Source organism: Budorcas taxicolor, chromosome 5 (assembly GCF_023091745.1).
Source record: "Budorcas taxicolor isolate Tak-1 chromosome 5, Takin1.1, whole genome shotgun sequence".
NCBI classification, from domain to species: Eukaryota; Metazoa; Chordata; class Mammalia; order Artiodactyla; family Bovidae; genus Budorcas; species Budorcas taxicolor.
Window position 1 is genome coordinate 159,838,189 of NC_068914.1, and position 20,447 is coordinate 159,858,635.

Below are 20,447 nucleotides of genomic sequence, written 5' to 3' on the forward strand. Positions count from 1 at the left end.
CGCCGCTGGGGACACTCACGCCATCGGCCTTGCCCTCTGGACCAGCTGATGGGCACTGTTCTGCCACAAGAGGGGACTGGCGTGGCAGGAGAGAGCCACTGGTGGGCCAGGAAAAGGTGACCGCCCCGTGGGAGCTCTCTCGCGCCTGGAGCGCCCACCTCATGCACACACCTCTGCCCGCTCGGTCAGGCAGGCGGGAGCGGAGCCGCCAAGGGCGCGGGGCGGGGCCGCGGGCAGAGTGGGCGGGGCCGCGTGCGGGGCGGGCGGGGCCGCGTGCGGGGCGGGCGGGGCCGCGGGCGGAGTGGGCGGGGCCGCTCACTTGCAGGTGAAGACCTCGGTGCGCTCGCTGCACGTGTTGCACTTGACGAAGCAGCACCAGTGGAACTTGCAGTTGCACTGCCAGACCTTGGTGTACTGGTGGGTGTTGTAGCCGCGGCCGCAGCACATGGTGTCGCAGCCGTCCGCGCCGGGCGACGTGCGGTTGCACAGGCGGCCCTGCGTGCCCACGCTGCCCGTGGCCGCGTCCTCCTCGCAGTAGTTGGGGGACTTCTCGATGTACACCAGGTCCGTCTCCATGGGCTTCTGGTAGCTGCGCAGCTGCTTGATGCGCAGGAAGGTGGGCTGGCGCAGGCGGCTGGCGCGCACCACCTCGACCTGCACGGCCACGTTGTACTTCTCCTTCAGCAGGTGGCCCACCTCGCGGAACTTGGGCAGCGTGGTCCAGCACGTCTTGGTGGTGCAGGAGCCTGACACGCCGTGGCACTTGCACTCCAGCTTCATGCGCTCCTCCAGGACCTGCGGGCCCCAGGGCAGGCTCAGTGTGGGCTGGGGAGGAGTCGGGGCAGGGCGGGGGGTGGGGGGGTGGGGGGGGAGGCGGGTGGGGGGGGGGCCCGCCACCTCACCTCCATCTGACCTGGATCTGGCTCTCCACTTCCCACCGTGTGACCACACATCAGTGTTTCCTCCTCTCTGGGCCCCAGTCTCCTCATCCATGAAATGGGGTTACTGACCACAAGGTCCCTAACTTCATGGGACCCTATGAGGGTCCCCGTGAGAATGTTCAGAACTCGGCAGAGCAAGGTGTGTGCTCATCAAATGTGTTCCACGAGGTTCTCACAACCCTTCAGGGAGCTGCAAGTCAATGCACTGATGAGGAAACTGAGGCTGGGTGGAGGGGCAGGCGCGGGACTCAGTGTGGCAGGTGAAGAGCTGGTGCATGCGCTCTCCAGGTGGGGTAGCAGGCCCAGCAAGAGCAGGTGCTCAGTGAATGTGGACCCCCCTCTGGTCTCTCCTGTCCCCCCGCCCTTGTCGCTGGTGTAGGCTTTGGCATGCAGTCAGCACTTAATAAGTGGCTGTTCAATGGAAGCCTGGCACGCACATGGAGCTCTGCACACCTTTGCTGAAGGACGGAGTTGGGGCAGGCGGGGGGTGAGCGCACGGATCAGTGAGGCCCAGGCGTGCCGTCTGCTGGGAAGCCGCCCTCCGACCAGTGTTGTTCTTTCTCCCCAGCTCCCTGAGGGCCCGTGATGGGTGCAGCCATGTGTTTTCCTTGGGCCTCCCTCCTTGGCCCCAGGAGGCTTATTCCCAGAGCCAGCCCTGACCCCGGGCACTCATTTACTCAGATCGAAAAGGCCCTGCCAGCCGGGCCTGATTAAAGATGGGGAATCATTAGCCGCCACCCCACGGCTGCACAAGGGCCATTTGTCAGCTGTCTTAGTTCCCGCTGGCCTCATTGCAACAGCCTAGCCCTACCTGGTCTTGGCCACCCTCTGCCTCCTGGTCCAGAACCCCAGCCCTGACCCTCAGTGAATGAATGAATGAATGAATGAACAAATGAAAGAGAGAGACAAACATCCCACGGTGTTGGTGACTGCCCAATCCCTTTCCTGCCTGCCCTGATCGCACAGGCCCTGGACCAAGGTGAGGAACCCCGGGACTTCCCGGAAACTGACACACAGAGCAGCAAAGTGCAGGGGCTTGTGAGAGGGGGCGGGTGCCTGGTGTGGGGGCTTCCTGGGGGAGGTGGTGCCTGTACTAGGTGTCGACAGAGGAGCAGAAGCTCATTAGACAAAGAGGAGCAGCGCTCCAGGAGGGGTGCATCACGAGGAGGTCTGGAGAGCCACCACTATCAACACGAAGGGAAGATTCAACCCAAAGGAGCACAACGTGCGGCTAGCGGCCTGAAGTTTAGGGGGCGAGGGTCTCCTCTCCTGTGCGGATGCTGTTCTGGGTGGAGACGGGAGGAGCTGGGGAGGAGGCAGCAGGGAGGAGACGGAAGGCTGATGCTCCACTATGGGCGGGCCGAGGTGGGGACGGACCCCATGTTTGGAGGAGGGAGAGGGGGCCCAGGGGAATATTCAGAACTGGAAGCGCAGCACTTGATGACTGCCGTGGGGCGTGTGAGTCAAAGGCACTGGCCAGAAGTCTGGTCTGGGGGTCTGTGTGAAGGTGCGACCTCTTCAGAAAAAAATGTATCTAGGCCTCTCCTCTGCCTCCCACCCCTCTCCTCACTCTTGCTCATCCCAGTCCGACCTCTCGTTCCCCTCCCTCCACCCCACCCCATGATCATCTTTGCTTGGACTGTTGCGTGCTAAGTCACTTCAGTCTTGTCTGACTCTTTGCGACCCCATGGACTGTAGCCTGCCGGGTTCCTCTGTCCATGAGATTCTCCAGGAAGAATCCTGGAGTGGGTTCCCATGCCCTCCTCTGGGGACCTTCCCTCTCCCCGAAAGCCCCTCACTCTACTAATCTGCCCTTCAGAGCTTGGAAGCTTCCTCAGCCTGGTCACTCTGCCTGCCATGGATGCGCCAGGCCAGGGGCTGACCGTATGCATAGCCCTTTCAGAGCCCCAGCCTGGGGGGCAGCTGGCCCCACGCCATGCTGCTGGCCCAGGAGGCACCTCCTCAGATGGGCGGAGATGGTCAGAGCCCCAGCAGCCGGGTGGTCCATCGGTGCCGCTGAACAGCCAGCCTCTGTGCAGCCGGGTGGTCCATCGGTGCCGCTGAACAGCTGCCCTCGCCTCGCTCTGCCACCCGCCCTGAACCCCTTCCCTCCACAGTCAGCTCCTCTGTGGACAGGCTGGTGACAGTGCGCAGATGAAGTCGATTGGACTGCTGTGCGCAGAGCAAAGGGCTGAAGCCTCGCTTGGCTGGGTCCCCGGGGCTCACTCTCCCGGGAAGTGATCACAGGATTCAAGAATGTGCTGTTTCCGGCTCCAGCGCCCTCATGATAAGGGAGAGAGAGATGGTGGCGCCAGCCCCCACTGCCCTAGGAGACCACCTAGGAGGGTGGAGAGCGACCCACCCTGCCCAGAGGAGCTGCTGGCTGAGCCCTGGGCCTCACTCCTGCCCTAGGGAGCTCCAGCAAAGGGCAAACTGGAGTTCTTCCCAGAACAGGGGCTGGCCTACACTCTGGGGAGGGTGCTCAGTTAGGGGGAGTCCCCGGTTGGTGGACCAAAGCCCTGAGGAGCTCAGAGTTGAGCAGGTCTGCACGCTCAGCTTGTCTGCTCCTGGCCCACGAGGGATTCAGTGGGCCGTGTCCCAGGCTGGGGTGGGCTGAAGAGTGTCCTCCCAAATGTGTGTCCACTCAGCCCCTCAGAACGTGCCCTTCCTTGGAGATCGGAAGCTTGCAGATGTAAGGTAAGGCTAGCGATGAGATGGTCCTGGTTTGGGGGCCCTGAGCCCAGGGGCCTGTGTCCTTGTAAGAGACAGGAGAGCAGGGAACACAGACGCAGAGGAGGGGCCGTGTGAAGACAGACCCAGGCTGGATGATGCGGCCACAAGCCAAGGCCTGCCTGCAGCCCCCGGAGCTGGAAGAGGCTGGAAGGACCCTCCCCCGGAGCCTCAGGAGGGAGCTCGGGCCTACGGACACCTTGACTTTGCGCCTCTGGCTCTGTGTGAGAACAAATTCCTCTTTCTCGAAGCCACTTCGCTGTGGCAGCAACAGCCTCCTCTCCTCCTGACTTGCTGAACTCCGTCCAAGGCCCAGGGGCTGGAGATTGGGCCTGGCTGCTCCATGAGTGGGCCAGGGTGCCCAGCAGCCAAGTGACCCTTGAAGGTCTGGACTCAGCTCTCCAGGAAACCTCAGAAGCCGTACCCACCAGTCTCAGCTGCCATGATGAGCCCCCACGGGGCCCTGTGTGGTCAGCACCACTGGCCTTTTCCAAGAGCTCAGACTACACACGGGCTGCACGGCCCCACGGGGTTGGGGCTGTTGGGGGGGCGGGGGGAGGGGCACAAGGTACCTTCTACCTGCAGGGAGGAGATGGACGTGGGAGAGGGACAGGGCCAGCCAGGGCCTCACGGACAGCCGGGGACAGTGTCAGCAGGAGAATCCTGGCTGCCGACCACGTTAGAGGCCTTTGCCGTGGCTGCCCTGGCCCCGGCAGGCCCTCGCACGGCTCATCTGCACCCCCTTGCCTCCAACAGTCTGCTTCCCCTTAGAGCATGGCTTCCGGGTTTCACGGTTCCACCCCAGTCAACCCCTGCCAACACACTGACTCTTCTCCATCCCAATTCCTCCCACTCCCCGAACAGCCCCAGGCCCATCACCAGCCTCCTGTTGTCAGCCCTCCTGTCTTCCTCAGGCCCAGTCCTGCTAGTCTCCACTTCCCCTATGCCTTTTTACCACCTGGCAATTGCCACCCCTCTCCCCCCAGCCATCAAGTCCCCAAATAAAAAATGGAGGCAGCGAGACTGTTCTCCCAGGGGTGTGGGAAAGCCCCTGCTCAAGATCTAAGCCCCTGCAGAGGCTCAAAGGGGATTGGTTCAGTTTAGACTTCAGATGTGCCTCCTCCTCCAGGGAGCCCTCCTGGTGTCCTCCATATAAGTGAATCTCTCTTTCCTCTGCCCTTCCAGACACAGATCACCATTGCCTGCTCCCAGAGAATGGATCCTGGGGCTTCCCTTGTGGCTCCGATGGTAAAGAATCTGCCTGCAATGCCAGAGACCCAGGTTTGATCCCTGGGTCAGGAAGATCCCCTGGAGAAGGAAATGGCAGCCCACTCCAGTATTCTTGCCTGGAGAATTCCATGGACAGAGGAGCCTGGTGGGCTCCATGGGGTTGCAAAGAGTCGGACCTAACTAAGAGATTAACACACACACACAGGCACACAGACACAGAGAATCCACAGCCTACATGTTGTCTGTGAGCTCCATGGAGGTCCAGAAATGAAGACTCATTTCTTCACTCATTTGTTCATCTGACAATAATTCAACAACCACTGGCTGCAAGGCAACCGCCACTTCTACAAGATGAAGTCAAAGCCTGGGCCTGGTGTTCAAGGCCCATTCTGGGCTGGCCCCTGCATATGTCTCAAGCCCTGTCTCACCCACCCCTGGTGCTCCCACAAGCCTGAACCCTCTGCAGTTGGCCCCTCTTCTCCGGGTCCCTCCCCGCCCTCACCCCTCACACTCTGCTTCTGCTCTTCTCAGCTCTGGAATGTCCTTCAAGGTCTCCCTAGGACACTACTGCCTCTCCCTCAGGCCCCTGGGCTCCCTGCATGTGGACCCACTGGGTGCTGGGGGAGTTCCCACAGCCAAGGCATATCTCACCCCACCTGTGCCCTGTGCCCAGCATGATGCCTGGCACACAGACCGGGCAGGAGCACTGGTTGAGTGAATGAGCTCACCTCTGGGCTTGGGGGCAGAGGGCATTTTCAAGTATTCTTTGCCTGGAAAGGCTAGTCTGTCCCTGGCCTGCAGAGTCCCTCAGGCCCTGGTGCCCTGCATGCAGCCCCCAGGGCTGGAGAGCCAGACCCAGAGGCGTTCCGCTCAGCTGGCTGCCCTATCTCGGGCCATCTTGCCGCCATGGCAGCTGCTCCTCCCAGCCCAGTATCTGGGGCCCTCATCTCCCCGAGGCGGGGCTGGACTCGCCCTGACTTCTTCCCCACTGTGTCCCGGCTTGAATGTCTTCCATTATCACGCACCTCTCTGCACCCCACCCCACGCATGAAGCTGGCTGCTCGAGAGCTTCCAACTCAGTTCCTGCCTTTCCTCAGGCTGCTCCTGCTTCCTGGCACCACCCCTTCCTCCAGCCTCTCAAAATGAATCAAAGGCCTCCTCCTCCAGGAAGCCTTTCTGGGTGTATTGGCATGACTCCTACAGGAGCGGGGCAGGGACACAGACTGTGGTCTAGAGGCCTCCCCCGACACGATGCTTGCCAGGCCCGGCTCCTACCCTATGTGGAAAAAGGGTCCCCGTCTCACACCACTGCCCACCAGCTGGGGGCTGCGGACACATCCCTTCTCTAGTCCCACCCTCAGTTTTCAAATCTCTGCAATGGGAATAGAAAGGCCCACCTCTTGGAGCTTCTGGGATGGGCAAGTGATGGCTTGTGCTCAGCACTACCCACCCAGCACATGCAGGCCTCAGTTCACCAACTCCCTTCGCTAGAAGAGAAGCCCAAATCTCAGAGAGGTTCAGACCCTCCCTGGATAACTGGGTAACTCAGTTGTCACGCCTGAAGCAGGCCTGCCCCGCCCCGCCCCTTCCAGCTCCTGCCCCGCCCACCGCCGCCCCGGCCCGCTCACTGGTCGCATCACCCCGCCCCTCCCAGCTCCCGCCCCGCCCACCGCAGCCCCGCCCCGCCCCGCCCCGCGCCCGCCCCGCGCCCGCCCTACCTTCCTGCCCGCCTCGTTGTTGTGCAGGTTCATGAGGCGCCGGGCGTTTTTCTTGATCTCGCGGGCGTCCACGAAGCGCCGGGAGAAGTCGATGCCATAGCGCACGTCGGCGGAGCAGCCGCCCCACTTCCAGCCCTCGGCCTGGTTGTAGTAGCCCTGCTTCTCGCGGTCGCAGCCGCAGTTGCTGAGGTTGCCCTGGCTGCAGGCGGCGGTGACGGCGTGGGCCACGCCGGCCGCGGTGATGGCGTAGGTGAAGGCGGCCTCACGGCTCCCTGCGGGGAGTGGACGGGTGCGGACCGTGAGCCCCGCAGGCCCCGGCCCCAGATCCTGCTGCCGGCCAGCCGTGTGACCCTGGGCTCAGCCCTGGCCCTCTCTGAGCTTCCGATTCAGCCACGTCGGGCTGATGGAACCCACCTGGCAGGGCTGTCATAAGGACAGTACACCCTGGGCACCCGGTGCGTGCCCTGGCCCTGCCGCCAGCACGGAAGGCACTTCTCTTTCTGTCCCAGGAGCCTGGGCGGGGGCCCAGTTTCCTTCTGGGAGACAGCGCAGTCGGGGATTCTTGGAGGGGCTGTTTGGGGTCTGCACCTCTGCCAGCCTCCCAGCGCTGCTCTTCAGGAGCGGACCACCTGTGCTGATCACTTTAGGGGCGCCCACCCCACCGGGCAGGGGCCAGGCAGAATCCCCCCAGCTCGGGGTCCACTGACCCTGAACCCCTTTGCTGCCATCTCTCTCTCTAACCACCCACTGTCACCCCCTCACCAGGCCCTGGCCGCCTGAGTCTTCCTTCTCCATCACCCCTGCCTGTTTCAGGGGCCACTGAACTGCCAGGCTGGGGCACGGGTCTCCCCTGCCACCCCCACTCCCCCGCCATCCTCCAGGCAGATGTAAAGTGCAGTTCCGCACACACGTGTACTACATACATATTCCCTCGCTCTCCTCTGCCTGAGCTGGAAAGGGAAGGCCTGAAGCCCGTGCAGGCTTGGATCCCAGCCCTCTCCCTATCTTCCACCCCAAACAACTCAAATTCCGGTGCTGGTCACATGCTCCTGGAGGTTTCCTGGTCTTTTGGGTGGAATTTCCTTCCCTTTCATGCCCAAATTTTTACAACCTTCCAATGTCTCCTCCTCCAAGCAGCCTTCCCAGACCACCAGCCAGAAGACAGCCCGTGGGCTGCCTGACCACCCTCAGTGGCAGATCTGACCCTCTCATTGCTCTTGACACTGTTCACCTGGTGAGCCCTATCACTGGGACTTCCTGGCTCCATGTGGGTCAAAGGCCCCTTAGTTGGGCAGTCCCAACTTGAATTCTTTATTTCTCATGCCCCGTCCCCTGCCTGTGCATCCAGCCATCCCAGCCCCAGTCTCTCGGGGACCCCTCCCCTTGCCCACAAGCAGAGAGGCTCCCTGAGGGGAGTGTGTGACTGGGACTGTGTGGTCCCCAGCACCTGCCACTACGGGTCTGGAGCTCAGCGGTGTTGACTGGACCAAAGCCCAGCTCTGGTGAGCGGGAATGGCAGTGCCCTCAGCCACAGCAGGGCGTGGGCCAGTCGGACTCGGGGGGCCTGGAAACCCAGGAGCCCTTCTTGCACAAGCCCAGCACTTGTGCTCCAAGAGTGCCAACATGCCCCGTGTGCTTGCCTACTGTCCCTGTTGTTGGGGGCTGGCATGGTGCCCCCAGCTTGAGAGAGGGTTGAGAGTCAAGTTAGGTCCATTCCACAAGCATCCACTGAGCACCAACTGCCTGCCCGGCTGCTGGCCGTGTGCTCTGGGGCCCACCTCCTCACCCACCAACTGGCTGAGGGGGGCTTATCCAGAGGGGGTCCCCACTCCCTTAGGAGGCTCACCCTTGGTGGGGGTACTCATCCTCAGCGAGTACCTACACTCTGGGGGCTCACCCTGGGGGCTCACTTATCTGGGGTCCCTGCTCCTGGGGTTTCTCCCATTCAGGATGAGGACCAAGGTCTCAGGGGCCCAGGGCAGAGAAGGCTTTGGTCGGCCTCTGCCTCTTGGAGAGGGCCATGGCTTCCTGGAAACTTCCATCCTCTGAGAAGAGCTGAGGGAAGGGTGGTGTCTGACATCCCTTCCTCCCCAGAAAGACCAGGGGCTGCAAAGGGCACGGCCTTCCCAGGGCCTTGCTGCTCATCCGCCCCTCCTCCCAGGCAGGCCCGTCCTGCCTACACTTTCCCCTCCTGCCTGGGGACCACTCTGATGGCACTGCTCGGTCAGAAGTCAGCCTCAGCCCAGTGAGCGGCTCTTGGAGAAGCACGGAGGAGCCCTGGTCCCACCCCATCCAGGCCACTAGCCAGGAGCACCAGACAGACAGGGGCAGGGAGAGCACGGTGTGAAGTGGGCGCCTGAACTCCTGTTGGTGTTGGTGTTGCCAGAGCCCAGCAGAGCCTGCTGACTCTCACGCATGGGCATGCATGGGCAGGGGAGGTGGCAGTGAGCTTGAGGGGTTCCAGGAGAGGAGGCGACCACAGAGCTCTGTAAGGAAGGGTGAAAGGAATCACGGAACCTCCAAAGATTCCTCAGTCTGCCTCTCGGTGTGGGGTTGGGGGTGGGGTGGGGTAGTCAGCCTCTCGGTGTGGGGTTGGGGGTGGGGTGGGGTAGTCAGGGAAGGCTTCCTGCAAGAGGTGACATCTTAAAGTAAGTCTTAACAAGAGGTATGTGTTAACTCATCATGGTGTGTGTGTGTGAATGTGTGTGTGTGTGGTGTCTGTGAATGTGTGTGTGGTGTGTGTGAATGTGTGTGTGTGTGGTGTCTGTGAATGTGTGTGTGGTGTGTGTGAGTGTGTGTATGGTGTCCAAGTATGTGAGCGTGTGTACATGTAGTTGTGTGGTGGGTGTGTGTGGCAGGTGCACGCTCCTGGTGCATGTGCAGCAGGTGCAGAGGTGTGCAACAGTTCGGTGTTCCCGGGCCAGGAGCAGGAGATCGAGAGCTGTGAAAAGAGAGGTGGCCCAGGTGCCAGGGAGCCAGAGATGTCCTGTGAAGCAGGTGGCACTTTCTGCTGGTGTGGGGGTGAGCGAGAAGCTGCAGGGTTTAGATCTTAGAGCCCACGCTGACTTCCGGGGGGAGGGGGCTCCTGGAGCAGATCAGCGGAGCTGTGCTTCCCTCCTCCTCACCGGCTCTCACAGCACCAGCAGCCCCTGACCCTTCGTACGTGTTCTCATCAACCTGTCCCGACGATCATGTGACAGGTTTTATCCTTATTCCCATGTCACAGGTGAGAACACCGAGGTACACAGAAGCTGTGAAGTGAAGTGAAGTGAAGTGAGTCACTCAGTCGTGTCCGACTCTTTGCGACCCCATGGACTGTAGTCCATGGACTTCTCCAGGCCAGAATACTGGAGTGGGTAGCCCTTGCCTTCTCCAGGGGATCTTCCCAACCCAGGGATGGAACCCAGGTCTCCCTCATTGCAGGCGGATCCTTTACCAGCCGAACCACAAGGGAAGCCCAAGAAGACTGGAGTGGGTAGCCTGTCCCTTCTCCAGGGGATCTTCCCGACCCAGGAATTGAACCCTGGTCGCCTGCATTGCAGGCAGATTCTTAACCAGCTGAGCTCTCAGGAAGCTGTGAAACAAGGTGTTAATGGATGAAGCAGGACTTGAATCCAAGCCCAGCTTTGCAGAGGGAGGGCCTGGGGCATAGGTCATGGAGGTCATCCTACCCCCTCCGTGGCCCTTTGCCCTCAGTCATCTTGGTCAGGAGGAGACGGGGAAGAGGATGCACAGCCCCTTGGAGGGGGCGCGACTCTGCCCCTGCCTCTGCATCTGTGGGCAGTGGGGTCGGGGATTGGGGAGTGCTAACCAACAGGTGAACACTGGTTGGGAGCCCTGGGGAGGCGGAGCTAGCCTCGGAGTGGGTGTGCCACACGCTGGGCACCGGGCAGGGGTTGAGGAATCTCCTCTGGTTGTGTAATCCACCAGGAGGCCAGGCCCACAGAGTTAAAAGTCCCACAACCAAGCCCTGCCTGAGCGAGCAGGATGTGGGCGTGCCCTCAGAGGCCCTGGACCCCCCAGCACCCTCCATCCTCTTCCCCAAACGCCCTTCCTCCCCAGCAGCAGCCAGAAGGGGGACTGCCACATCCCCCACCCTAAAGCGCCAAGCAGGCCAGCAGGTGCCCAGGCCAGGGCCAGCTGCGTGTTTGGAGGGCATTTCACAGAACCCCCCCTCCCATCTTTCCTGCTCCCGCCTGGTTTCTGCCCGTGCTCAGCTCAGACCCAGTTACTCATCAGTTACTCACCCGGTTGCCTAATTCCTTTTTTATTTGGTTTTAATGAGCCAAGCCCTCTCATCTCACCATGGAGACAAGCGGGAGGTGAGCATGAGGGAGGCATGGTTTGGGGAGCCGAGGAGTCACGTGGGGTTTGGGATTGAGGGGATCGCTCACCCCCACCCCCGCGCTCTGCAGGCGCATCTCGTTTAATGCAACGGCTTTGTCACCCCATTTCACAGAACTGGACACTGACTCAGGGGGCTGACACACAGTGTGCCTGGCCTGGAGGGACGACATGGGCCCCTCCCCCACCAGATCACACCAGGGCGGCTGCCTGTCCTCCAGGGTGTCAAGGGGGCGGGCCTGGATTAGAGAGAAGCCCCTCAAACCCGTGAGCCTTGTCCCAGCAAACATCCGGGACTCCCAGGCCCCTGAGATGCCCTCCAGCCCTGCCCACCTGTCCCACCCACCACTCCTTGAAGCCCTGCTTGTCCAAGCCCAACAGCTGGTCGCCTGTGGGCAGGTGCAGCTGCACCCCCATGCACACCGCTCTGCTGGGATACACAGCAGCCCGATTCCTTGCCACCTGCGTGGAGAACACTGGCTCCCTCTTCATGGAGCCCTGCCTGCCTGCCCATGTGCCTGCAGCTCACCCAGGCTCTGAACGCAGATAGGAGGACCCCTGCTTCCAGAAGCCCCGCTTTGGGGTGAAATTCCCTCCCCTGGCTCTTGCCAGGTGCCCGCAGGCTGCAGGGGTGGTGGCCGGGACCCATGTCTGACTCCTCTGTGTGCCCCCACCCCGCAGTGTTACTCCCTGAGCCCGCACGTGAGCAGGGCAGGGGCTGGACGTGCGACAGGCTTCATCCCCTTCTGTCTCCATGACCACCCATGGAATAACTCCTCTGGATGAGACCCATCTCACAGATGGGAACACTGAGCCTCAGTGCTGGGAAGTGATTTGCTCAGGCAGCAGCAGTGACGGACACGTGAGCACAGCGGCTGCTCCAGATGCAGCTGGTGATGGGAGTGGGGAGCTGGGTGGAGGCAGCAGGGACAGTCTGTGTGGGCCCAGCCGCTGTCCTGGGGGGCACTCTTTGCTCTCGGGAGCCCAGGGCCCCCGCTTGGGATCCGGAGCCCACACCAGACGGATCTGCACCCGCAGACCCCAGAGCCAGCAGCAGGTCCGGCTGTCTGTCTGGCACTCAGGAAGCCACGCAGGGCCCCCAGCCCAAGGTTTCAGGGAAGCAGAGAGGGAGGTTCGGGCAGACGCGGGGAGGAGCAGGCAGGAAAGCCCTGGACTTGCAGTCTCACACCTGCTGCACGGCCCCAGGCGTCACAAACGCTCTCTGAGCCTGTGCCCCCTTTTGCCCCACGGTCCCAGGAGAGCTCAAAGAGCAAACAATATAAATAGGCATTGCCCTCACAGTCACCAAATGAGGGGGCCAGGGCGGGCCACGGACGACCAGGTACTGCTCGGGGCCCCCAGGACGGAATGGGCACCTCTCTGTGCTATCTGCAGCCTCCTCCCAGGCAGCCTGCCCAGCTGCCCCCTCCATACATATTCTAGATGAATCCAGAACAGCTGACCCTCGGAGACCACTGACCCATAGGTAAACTGAGGCACTGGCCACTCAGGGGCCATCCAGCTCTGCTCTCTTTCCTACTGGTTACTCAGACTTAACCCCGCCCCCCTGAGCAAAGACCCACCCCCCCAGCCCCATCCCCGCCACTGCATGCCAGCCAGACCTGAGGAAAAAAGGTCTTCCCGGATCATCAGGGCCTCCCTCGCTCTTCCATCCCCTCACCCTGACCTCAAGGAGGACGCTGGGGATCAGGCAGTGATTTGCGAGCAGTTACTGGAGGAGACAGGCTTCCCGGTAGTTCAGGGTGCAGAATCTGCCCGCAATGCAGGAGACACAGGTTTGATCCCTGAGTCGGGAAGACCCCCTGGAGGAGGAGATGGCCACCCACTCCAGTGTTCACGCCCAGAGAATCCCATGGACAGAGGGGCCTGGCGGGGCACAGTCCGTGGGGTCGCAGAGAGTCAGCTGTGGCTGAGCAACTGCACACACGCACACACTGGGAGGACAAGTGTGGCGCCAGGGTAGGGGGGCCTGGCAGAACAGGGCTCCTCTCGCGCCCCCAGAGCGGAGCTCCCTTGCTGGCCCGCCCCAGGCCCCAGGCACACACACCTACCTCATGGTCCTCTTAAGCCACATCCCGCTTTCTAGCATCCTGAGGGGCCTGGCACGCTACCTTCAGAAAGCCATGACCAGCACTAACTGAGCTCATGATGACCTGATTAGCTGCGGGCCTGGGGAGGCACGGTGAGAAAGGCGCTTGTCCCCTCCAAGAAGGGGAGCTGGGGGGCCTGGGGGCCATCCGGTGCCACTCCACAAGGAGTCTGAGGCCCAGGCAGAGACAGCATGCTGCCCGAAGTCACACAGTGGCTCAGGAAGTGGGCGAACCCAGACCTGACATTCCAAAATGACTGAGGTGAGGTCAAAGTCGAAGGTCCCAGGGAGGGGCCTCAGAGTCAGAGCCCTCGAGTTCAAGTCTAGACCCTAAAACTGACCAGTTGGGTGGCCTTGGACCAATCAAGGGTCCTTTGAATATCTCAGTGTTCCCACTTTGCAAAATAAGGATAATAAGGGTAATTGCTCTGATATGGCTGAGTCCCCGTGTCAGAGGACCCATGTGTGATCCCACGGGCAGGCCTGGCCCAGCACACAGAGGGTCGCTGACCTGCACTTCATGTCCACACGTGTGTCACACACCACACATGGACTCTCCGTGGTATACACAGGTTCGGGCATCCTGTGTACCGCTGCCTGTGTTCTCACACGTGTCCTGGGTGTATGCCTGGACTCACACGTGCACAAATGCAGTTCCCATGAGCGTGAGCAAACGTGTGCCCGTGCTTGTGGCCAACAGCTCGGTTCTGTCAAACCCCACCTCTCTGCCAACCTGCACTTCCCCTGCTTTGAAAAAACACAGTATTTTCTACAATTCAGTAACAAAAAGGCAAACCACCCAATTAAAAACAGGCAAAGGATCTGAATGGACTGTTCTCCAAAGAAGGAATAAAAATGGCCATTAAGCCCACAAAAAGATGCTCGACATCATTAGCCCCAATGTGCAGATCAAAGCCACGATCCAAGCATGTCACACCCACTTTGCTGTTGTGGTTCAGGGACCAAGTCATGTCCGACTCGTTGTGACCCCATGGACTGCAGCACGCCAGGCTTCCCTGTCCCTCACCATCTCCTGGAGTTTGCCCAAGTTCATGTTCATTGAATCAGCGATGCCATCCAACCCTCTCGCCCTCTGTCACACCCACTAGAATGACTGAAATAAAAAGACACTAACAAGTGTTGATGAGGATATGGAGAAACCAGACCTTCATGCACCACTGGTGGGAATGGAAAATGGTGCATTTGTTATGCAAACGGTTTGGCAGTTGCTCAAAATGTTAAATACAGAGTGACTCTGTAACCCAGCAACCCCTCCCCCAGATATGTACCCAAGAGAAACGAACATGTGTCCACGCAACAGCTTGTATGTGAATACTCATGGCACATGATTCTCAACAGCCAGAAGGTGGAAACAACCCAGATACCCATCAGCGGATGAAGAAAGCCCGGTCCCTCAACACAATGAAACATGGCAGACACACAGAGGGACAAAGTACGCACAAAGGCTACTGCGTGGATGAGCCCTGAAAACGTGGGGCTCACAGCTGCCAGATCATGCCACTGATGTGAGATGCCCAGAGCAGGCGAGTCCCCAGGGACAGAAAGCAGCAAGTGTTGCCAAGGGCGAGGGGGACTGAAGGGTGACCGCTGTGGAGTACAGCGTTGCTCTTAGGATTGACTATGGGGATGGTCCCACAGCCTGTGACTACACTGAGACCACTGAGTTGTAAACTTTAAATGCATATGTTGCACTGATATGAGCTATATCTGAATAAAGCTGTTATACAAACACAGCAGGGAACTCCCCGGTGGTCTGGTGGCTGAGACGCCACACTCCCAGTGCAGGGGGCCCAGGTTCGATCCCTAGTCAGGGAGATAGATCCCACATGCCGCAACCGAAAGTGATCCCTCACACTGCAAGGAATATCAAAGACCCTGCGTGCTGCACTGACACAGTCAAATAAAATAAATATTTTTAAAAATACAGCAAAAAAACTGCCCCCAACCAAAAACAAACAAAAAACCCTACAGCAGTTTTTCAGTGGATTGCACACAACTCGTCCTAGTTGATTTAAACCTTCATGGGGTCCCCCTCACAGTGAGGGTGCTTAGCTCAGAGGAGGCAGGGGACCAGCCCGAGGTCACACGGAAGGCAGGCTGACCTCAGAGCTGGGATCTGATCCCGGACCCTAGAGTCCATGCTCGGACCACTCTCCACCCACCAGAATGGAGAAGCTGCACGGTCTGTCTCCCGCCTCTCTGACCAGACCTGGGACCCAGGCACCCTACTCCATCTCACCCCTCCTTCCCTCACGTCCCTGCACTTACCATCGATATGTCTCCCCAGCACCAAGCACAGTGCGCCCTCCTCACTGACCCCACGGACTGGAGCCCCTACCCATCCCCAAGCCCAAGGCCGCCAGACAGCAGGGCAAGACTGGCGCATCACAGCCCTGGCGACTGATGGGCTGGGAGAGGGTTCACAGGGCGTGCAGGCAGACAGCCTCAGTCAGAGCCACGGAGGGTCGGCCGGACGGGGTGGTTGCAGGGAGGCACTTGGGTGGAGGGTGGCCGGTGCAGGCCCCTCTCAGGAAGGAGGCTGAAGGAACTTCCCTAGTAGTCCAGGGACCAAGACTCTGCACTCCCAATGCAGGGGGGCCCAGGTTCGATCTCTGGTCAGGGAACTAGGTCCCACATGCCACAACTAAAAAGACCCTACCTGCCACGACGAAGAGGAAGATCCCATGTGCTGCAACTAAGACCCGCACAGCCAAAATAATAAACAGACAAGGACACCAAGGGTAAGCTCTGAACCACAAGAGAAGCCAGTTGTGCAAAGGCTCAAGGAACAGTGTTCAGGCAGCGGGAACAGCAATGCTAAGGCCCTGAGGAGAGAATGAGCTGGGGGTGTGTGGTTTGATGCAGGAGAGACAGCCACACCGGGTCGACTCTGGGAGCCCACAGGGAGGAGTTTACATTTTATTCTACGAAGATGAAGAGCCCCTGGAAGGTGCTGCTGTGACGGACATTGGAAAGGACCCTCTGCTGATGGCAGGCATGTGGTGGAAGCGGGGAGATCCATGGGGAGGCTGTGGAAGGGTCAGGGTAAGAAACACTGATGGGCTGCCAGGTGGAGGAGGTGAGCAGCCAGGCTTGGGATACAGTCTGAGGGTGGAGCCGATGGGACCGGCTGGGGGGCTGGGTGAGGAGGTTTGGGGAAGGACATGTCCAAAAGGAATGGGCAGCTGGTAGGGCCGTCACCACGAGAGGCGTGGAGAGGTCCCAGCTGGGAAAATCAAGGCACTGCCTTGGCCACAAGCAGGGGGCAGCCGAGCACTCACGCCCTGCCCAGGAGACCCGCAGCCCCATCCAGATGAGCCTGGAGCTCTTGGGTGGCCCGGGCCCGGTCCTTCACTCCCCCAAGTCTGTTTGCCCACGTAACATGGAGGTGGGGCCCAATGCAGTGGGTTCCAAGCCTCCTTAACAGGAGCCTTTGCCAGACTTGAACTCGAGGTCCAAGTGAGGTTGCCAGGGCTGAAGTAAGGTAGGCACGTGGGCCAGGGTGGGCTCCTGGGCCCTCCAGGCCCAGCCAGTGGGCCACTGCCAGCTAGTGGGCTCCTCCAGTCCTCCGAGACCCCCACCCAATCTGGGTCTCAGACTCCCATGAGCTTGGAAGGTGGAGAGAACACCTCCCCTACCCGCAGCGTGTAGGTGGAGAGACAGAGGCCAGGAGACACCCCTGGCTGCACCAGCAGCTCCTGGGGTCCCTCAGCAGGGTAGGTGCAGTGCCCGTGTGGCCCCCGGAGCTGCCACACCCCAGCCTGGCCCCTGGCCCCCAGCCTTGGCCCAGTCACGGGACCTGGGCAGGTGCCCCCTGCCTGCGCTGAGTCCCAGCACACGTGGGGTGAGGCAGGAGGCGGGGTCAGGCGAGCCCACAGGGACCTCGAGGCTGCCGGGCCCCGGAACCCCATTTGTGCACCCGAAGACTCAGGAGCCCAGAGCCCCCGGCCCACCAGGGCCCCTGCCAGCCTGACCTAGGGTTCTGGGAAAGGGGGCCCCGCCTGGACCCCCTGGGTGATGGCAGAGAGGCGCTCTTGCTCCCTGTTGCCTCCTTCTGAATCACCCCCCACGACCTCTCGGGGTCCAGGCAGTGGAGTGAGGGTTCTGGAAGTGCTCAGCGCACGTGGCCGTCTCAGAGCCGCCTGGACCCTGGGCCTGGGTGGGTGAGTGGGTGGGCGCGGGCCCGCCTGTGACCTGTGTGTGTCGCCCTCTCCGGGTCCCTCTTGCTGGGAGGCTCTGCCGGTCCCTGCCCCTGCCCCCCGTCTGCGCCTCCATCCCTCTGTCCCTCGCTGCGCCCCCCTCCAGCCCCACCCGGCCCCCACCCCGCTGGTTCCTGGCTGAGTCAGTGTCTCCGCGCTAAGCTCTTCCCCGCCGTCGTCATAAACACAGGGCTGGAAACAGCCCTGCCAGGTCCGAACACGCCGGCACACCCGTGCCCGAGGCCTTTGTTCTGACCTAGCGGGGCCCTCGCACCCGCAGCGGCTTCCCGCGGAGCCAGGCTTGGGCTGGCCTTCCAGGGGCTCCCATCCTGCCCGGGGCTCTGGGAGGGGCTGGCTGGGCATCTCCTGGGACCCCAGCTTCTGGCGGGCGGCCCCTCTCCTGAGGGGGGTCAGCCCTGGGCAGCCTGCCCTGGAGACGCTCCCTCGTCACAGGCCTTGCAGCAAAATCAGCAGATGCCTGTGAGAGGGAACTCGGTGTGACCAGAGCCCCCTCCCCACGTCCTGCAGTTGCCCCCTGCCCCCTCCCCCAACCGGGCACCTGGACCCTCGCTGGGCACAGGGCTGAACCGTGGGTTCAGATGACTGCTTCTTACCCATGTGTGACCTCGGGCAGCTCAGGCTTCCAGGGGCTCCGTCTGTGCCATGTGGGCAGTGAAACCAGGAGTGAGTGGCGTTTGCGTGAGGGCCTGGCCGCAGCAGCCTTGGAGCGATGGTGCCCCTGATGCGGTGGCGGGAGGGGCCCACGGGGAGACAGGCTGAGATCTGGGTCAGGTTTGCCCTGGCAGCTCAAGGATGGAGGCCTGCCCACACTGTGACCTGTGTCCAGTGTGGTGGACAGGAGCCCGGAGGCCTGGACCCCTTGTCCATGGAGCCTTGGGCAGGACCGCAGGGTGGACACCAAGAGAACTTCCTGCCCCTATTCTGGGGAAACTTCATCCCAAGTCCTGGGGGAATCAGGACCCCGGCCTTGGCCCTGGTGGGCAGACGGGGGCCCAGAGAATGTGAGACTGTGCCCAGGGTCACCCGGTAGGACCCGGGCAGCTGGCCCAGTCTGGTCTGTATTTCCAGCAGTGCCCTCTCTCCACCCACAGCCTGTCCTGTCTGTCCGGGCTCTGCCAGTCGAGGCTGGAAAATTCCCACCCTGGATGAGCGCCAGGCAGGCCTTGAGGGGCCACGTGGATGGACTGGCCACCTGCCAGCCCAAGCCCCCAGCTGGTCACCATTGGACAGTCCAGAGCCTGCTCACCTCAGCAGCCGCTGCTTCTGGAGCTAGGGGCCTTCCGATGTAGGGAGCAGAGCCAGGGCCCCCGGAGTGACCACAGGCCTCATCCATCCTGAACCAGTAGTGAACCAGTGGGAGCGCTGCCCTCAGGGAAGTCTTCCTGACTCTGACATTGGAGGCCCCAGGTGTCCCTAGTCTCCTGGCAGCCTGGACCCCTTGAAAAGCTCTGTTCTGCTGCCTCGGGCTGGGCCCCCAGGATGGGGGTAGGGGTAGGGAGTGACCAGACAGACAGGACAAAGATGCGCCTCCCTGAGAGGGTGTGCAGGTTCAAGGCCAGGGCCCAGCTGGGCCTCCCAGCCCAGCCCCATCAGCTCACCCGGGGTGTCCCGGGTGCAAGGCTCCAAGAGCAGCACGGGTGGCCGTCACACCACCACCAGCGCCCTGCCCCAGGCCTGACATACAGCAGGCACTCAATGCCTGCAGGCTGAGCCATCTGGGGCTGCTGAAGGGAGCCACCCTCACACCCACGTGCTGCCCCAGGAGGCAGACGGCAGTGACCCTCTGCCCGCGGCCGAGCTGGGGGATGGTGTCCTGGGAGGAGACACTCAGATCTGGGTTCAAACGTCCACTCGGCCCCTGACCAGGGTGACACAGGGCAACTCCTGACCCCTCTGAGAACAGTGCCACAGTGTCCCAAACACAAGACACAGGGGTCATTTAAAATTCTCTAGCAGCCACATAAAGACAAGCGAAGATCAGCAGGTGAATTTAGATTTGGTGACATTTTATTTAGCCCATATATCCAAATATTACCATTTCAACATCTTAACGTAAAGATCTCCCAGGTCTCCCGCATCGCAGGCGGATTCTTTACCAGCTGAGCCACCAGGGGGGCCCAGGAATACTGGAGCGGGTAGCCTATCCCTTCTCCAGCGGATCTTCCTGACGCAGGAATCAAACCCAGGTCTCCTGCATTGCAGGTGGATTCTTAAGCCAACTGAGCTACCAGGGAAGCCTGAATATTACCATTTGAACATCTTAATGTAAAGATCACAAAAGAGACATTTTACTTGCTTTTCTCTTTTGACGTCTTTGAAATCTGCTGTGTATCCTGCACTCACGGCACATCGCGGTTTGCACGGGCCATATTTCAAGCGGCTCCTCTGCCCGCGGGGGCCTGTGTCCCCAGAGGGGACAGGGCAGCCCTCGAGCCCTGGCCCCTCCTGGGGACTCAGGTGGCACCTCCCTGAGCCTGCGCTCTGAGGCCCCGGGCAGGGGTCCAGGCACGAGCAGGGCCTCAGGGCTGCGGAGTTGCCTTCTTACTCCAAGGCCCCGGCCACCGCCCCACGGAGAAGCCCCAGACCGTCCCCTCGGACACGTGGAGGGAGGTCTCGGACTGTTCAGGAACTGATGGCCTTTGCTGAGCCCTCACTGCAGGCGGCCAGCAGGCAGAGGGCCTGCTCCCAATGCCGATCTCACCCACAAAGCAGACAGGCCCCATGTGAGGCGGGATTAGGGGTGGCCCTATGCCTGGTCATGTCCAAGCAGCCTGTGATGGGCGGGACTCTGTTCCATGGCAGCTCAGGGTGCGGGCAGGGGCCGAGGGCACGCAGCCGCGGCCCCCGTGTCCTGTGCCAGTGGGTCTCCAGGGGCACCAGGCACAGCCGGGGGCAGGGCAGTGGTGGCAGGGAACCCTCTCCTGCTCAGACCCATCTGGGCCTTCCTGGCCTTTGCAGCACTCACGCCGCAGGCATCCTCCAGCCCTGACCCCTCCTGGGCAGCCTCGGGTCTCCCCATCTTCTGGTTTGCTCTGATGTTCCCGCAGTTCCTAGAAAAACCTCCTGGTGTTCCCTCCACCCGGGGCCCCCTTCCCTGCTCTCAGCTTTGGGCTGATCTGGGTCACCCTGATAG

At 61.3% G+C, this 20,447-nt stretch overlaps 1 protein-coding gene across 1 annotated transcript in view; it reads right to left on the reverse strand.

Annotated features, from left to right (window-relative positions):
* Window positions 1-315: 315 nt before the first annotated feature.
* Window positions 316-20,447, reverse strand: part of WNT7B (Wnt family member 7B) — a 47,103-nt gene continuing 26,971 nt past the window's right edge. Inside the window, exons 3-4 of the mRNA XM_052641267.1 lie at window positions 6,620-6,891; window positions 316-795 (exon numbers count right to left, since the gene is read on the reverse strand). Coding sequence (XP_052497227.1) covers window positions 316-795; window positions 6,620-6,891 — 752 coding nt within the window. The remainder of the gene's footprint in view (window positions 796-6,619; window positions 6,892-20,447) is intronic.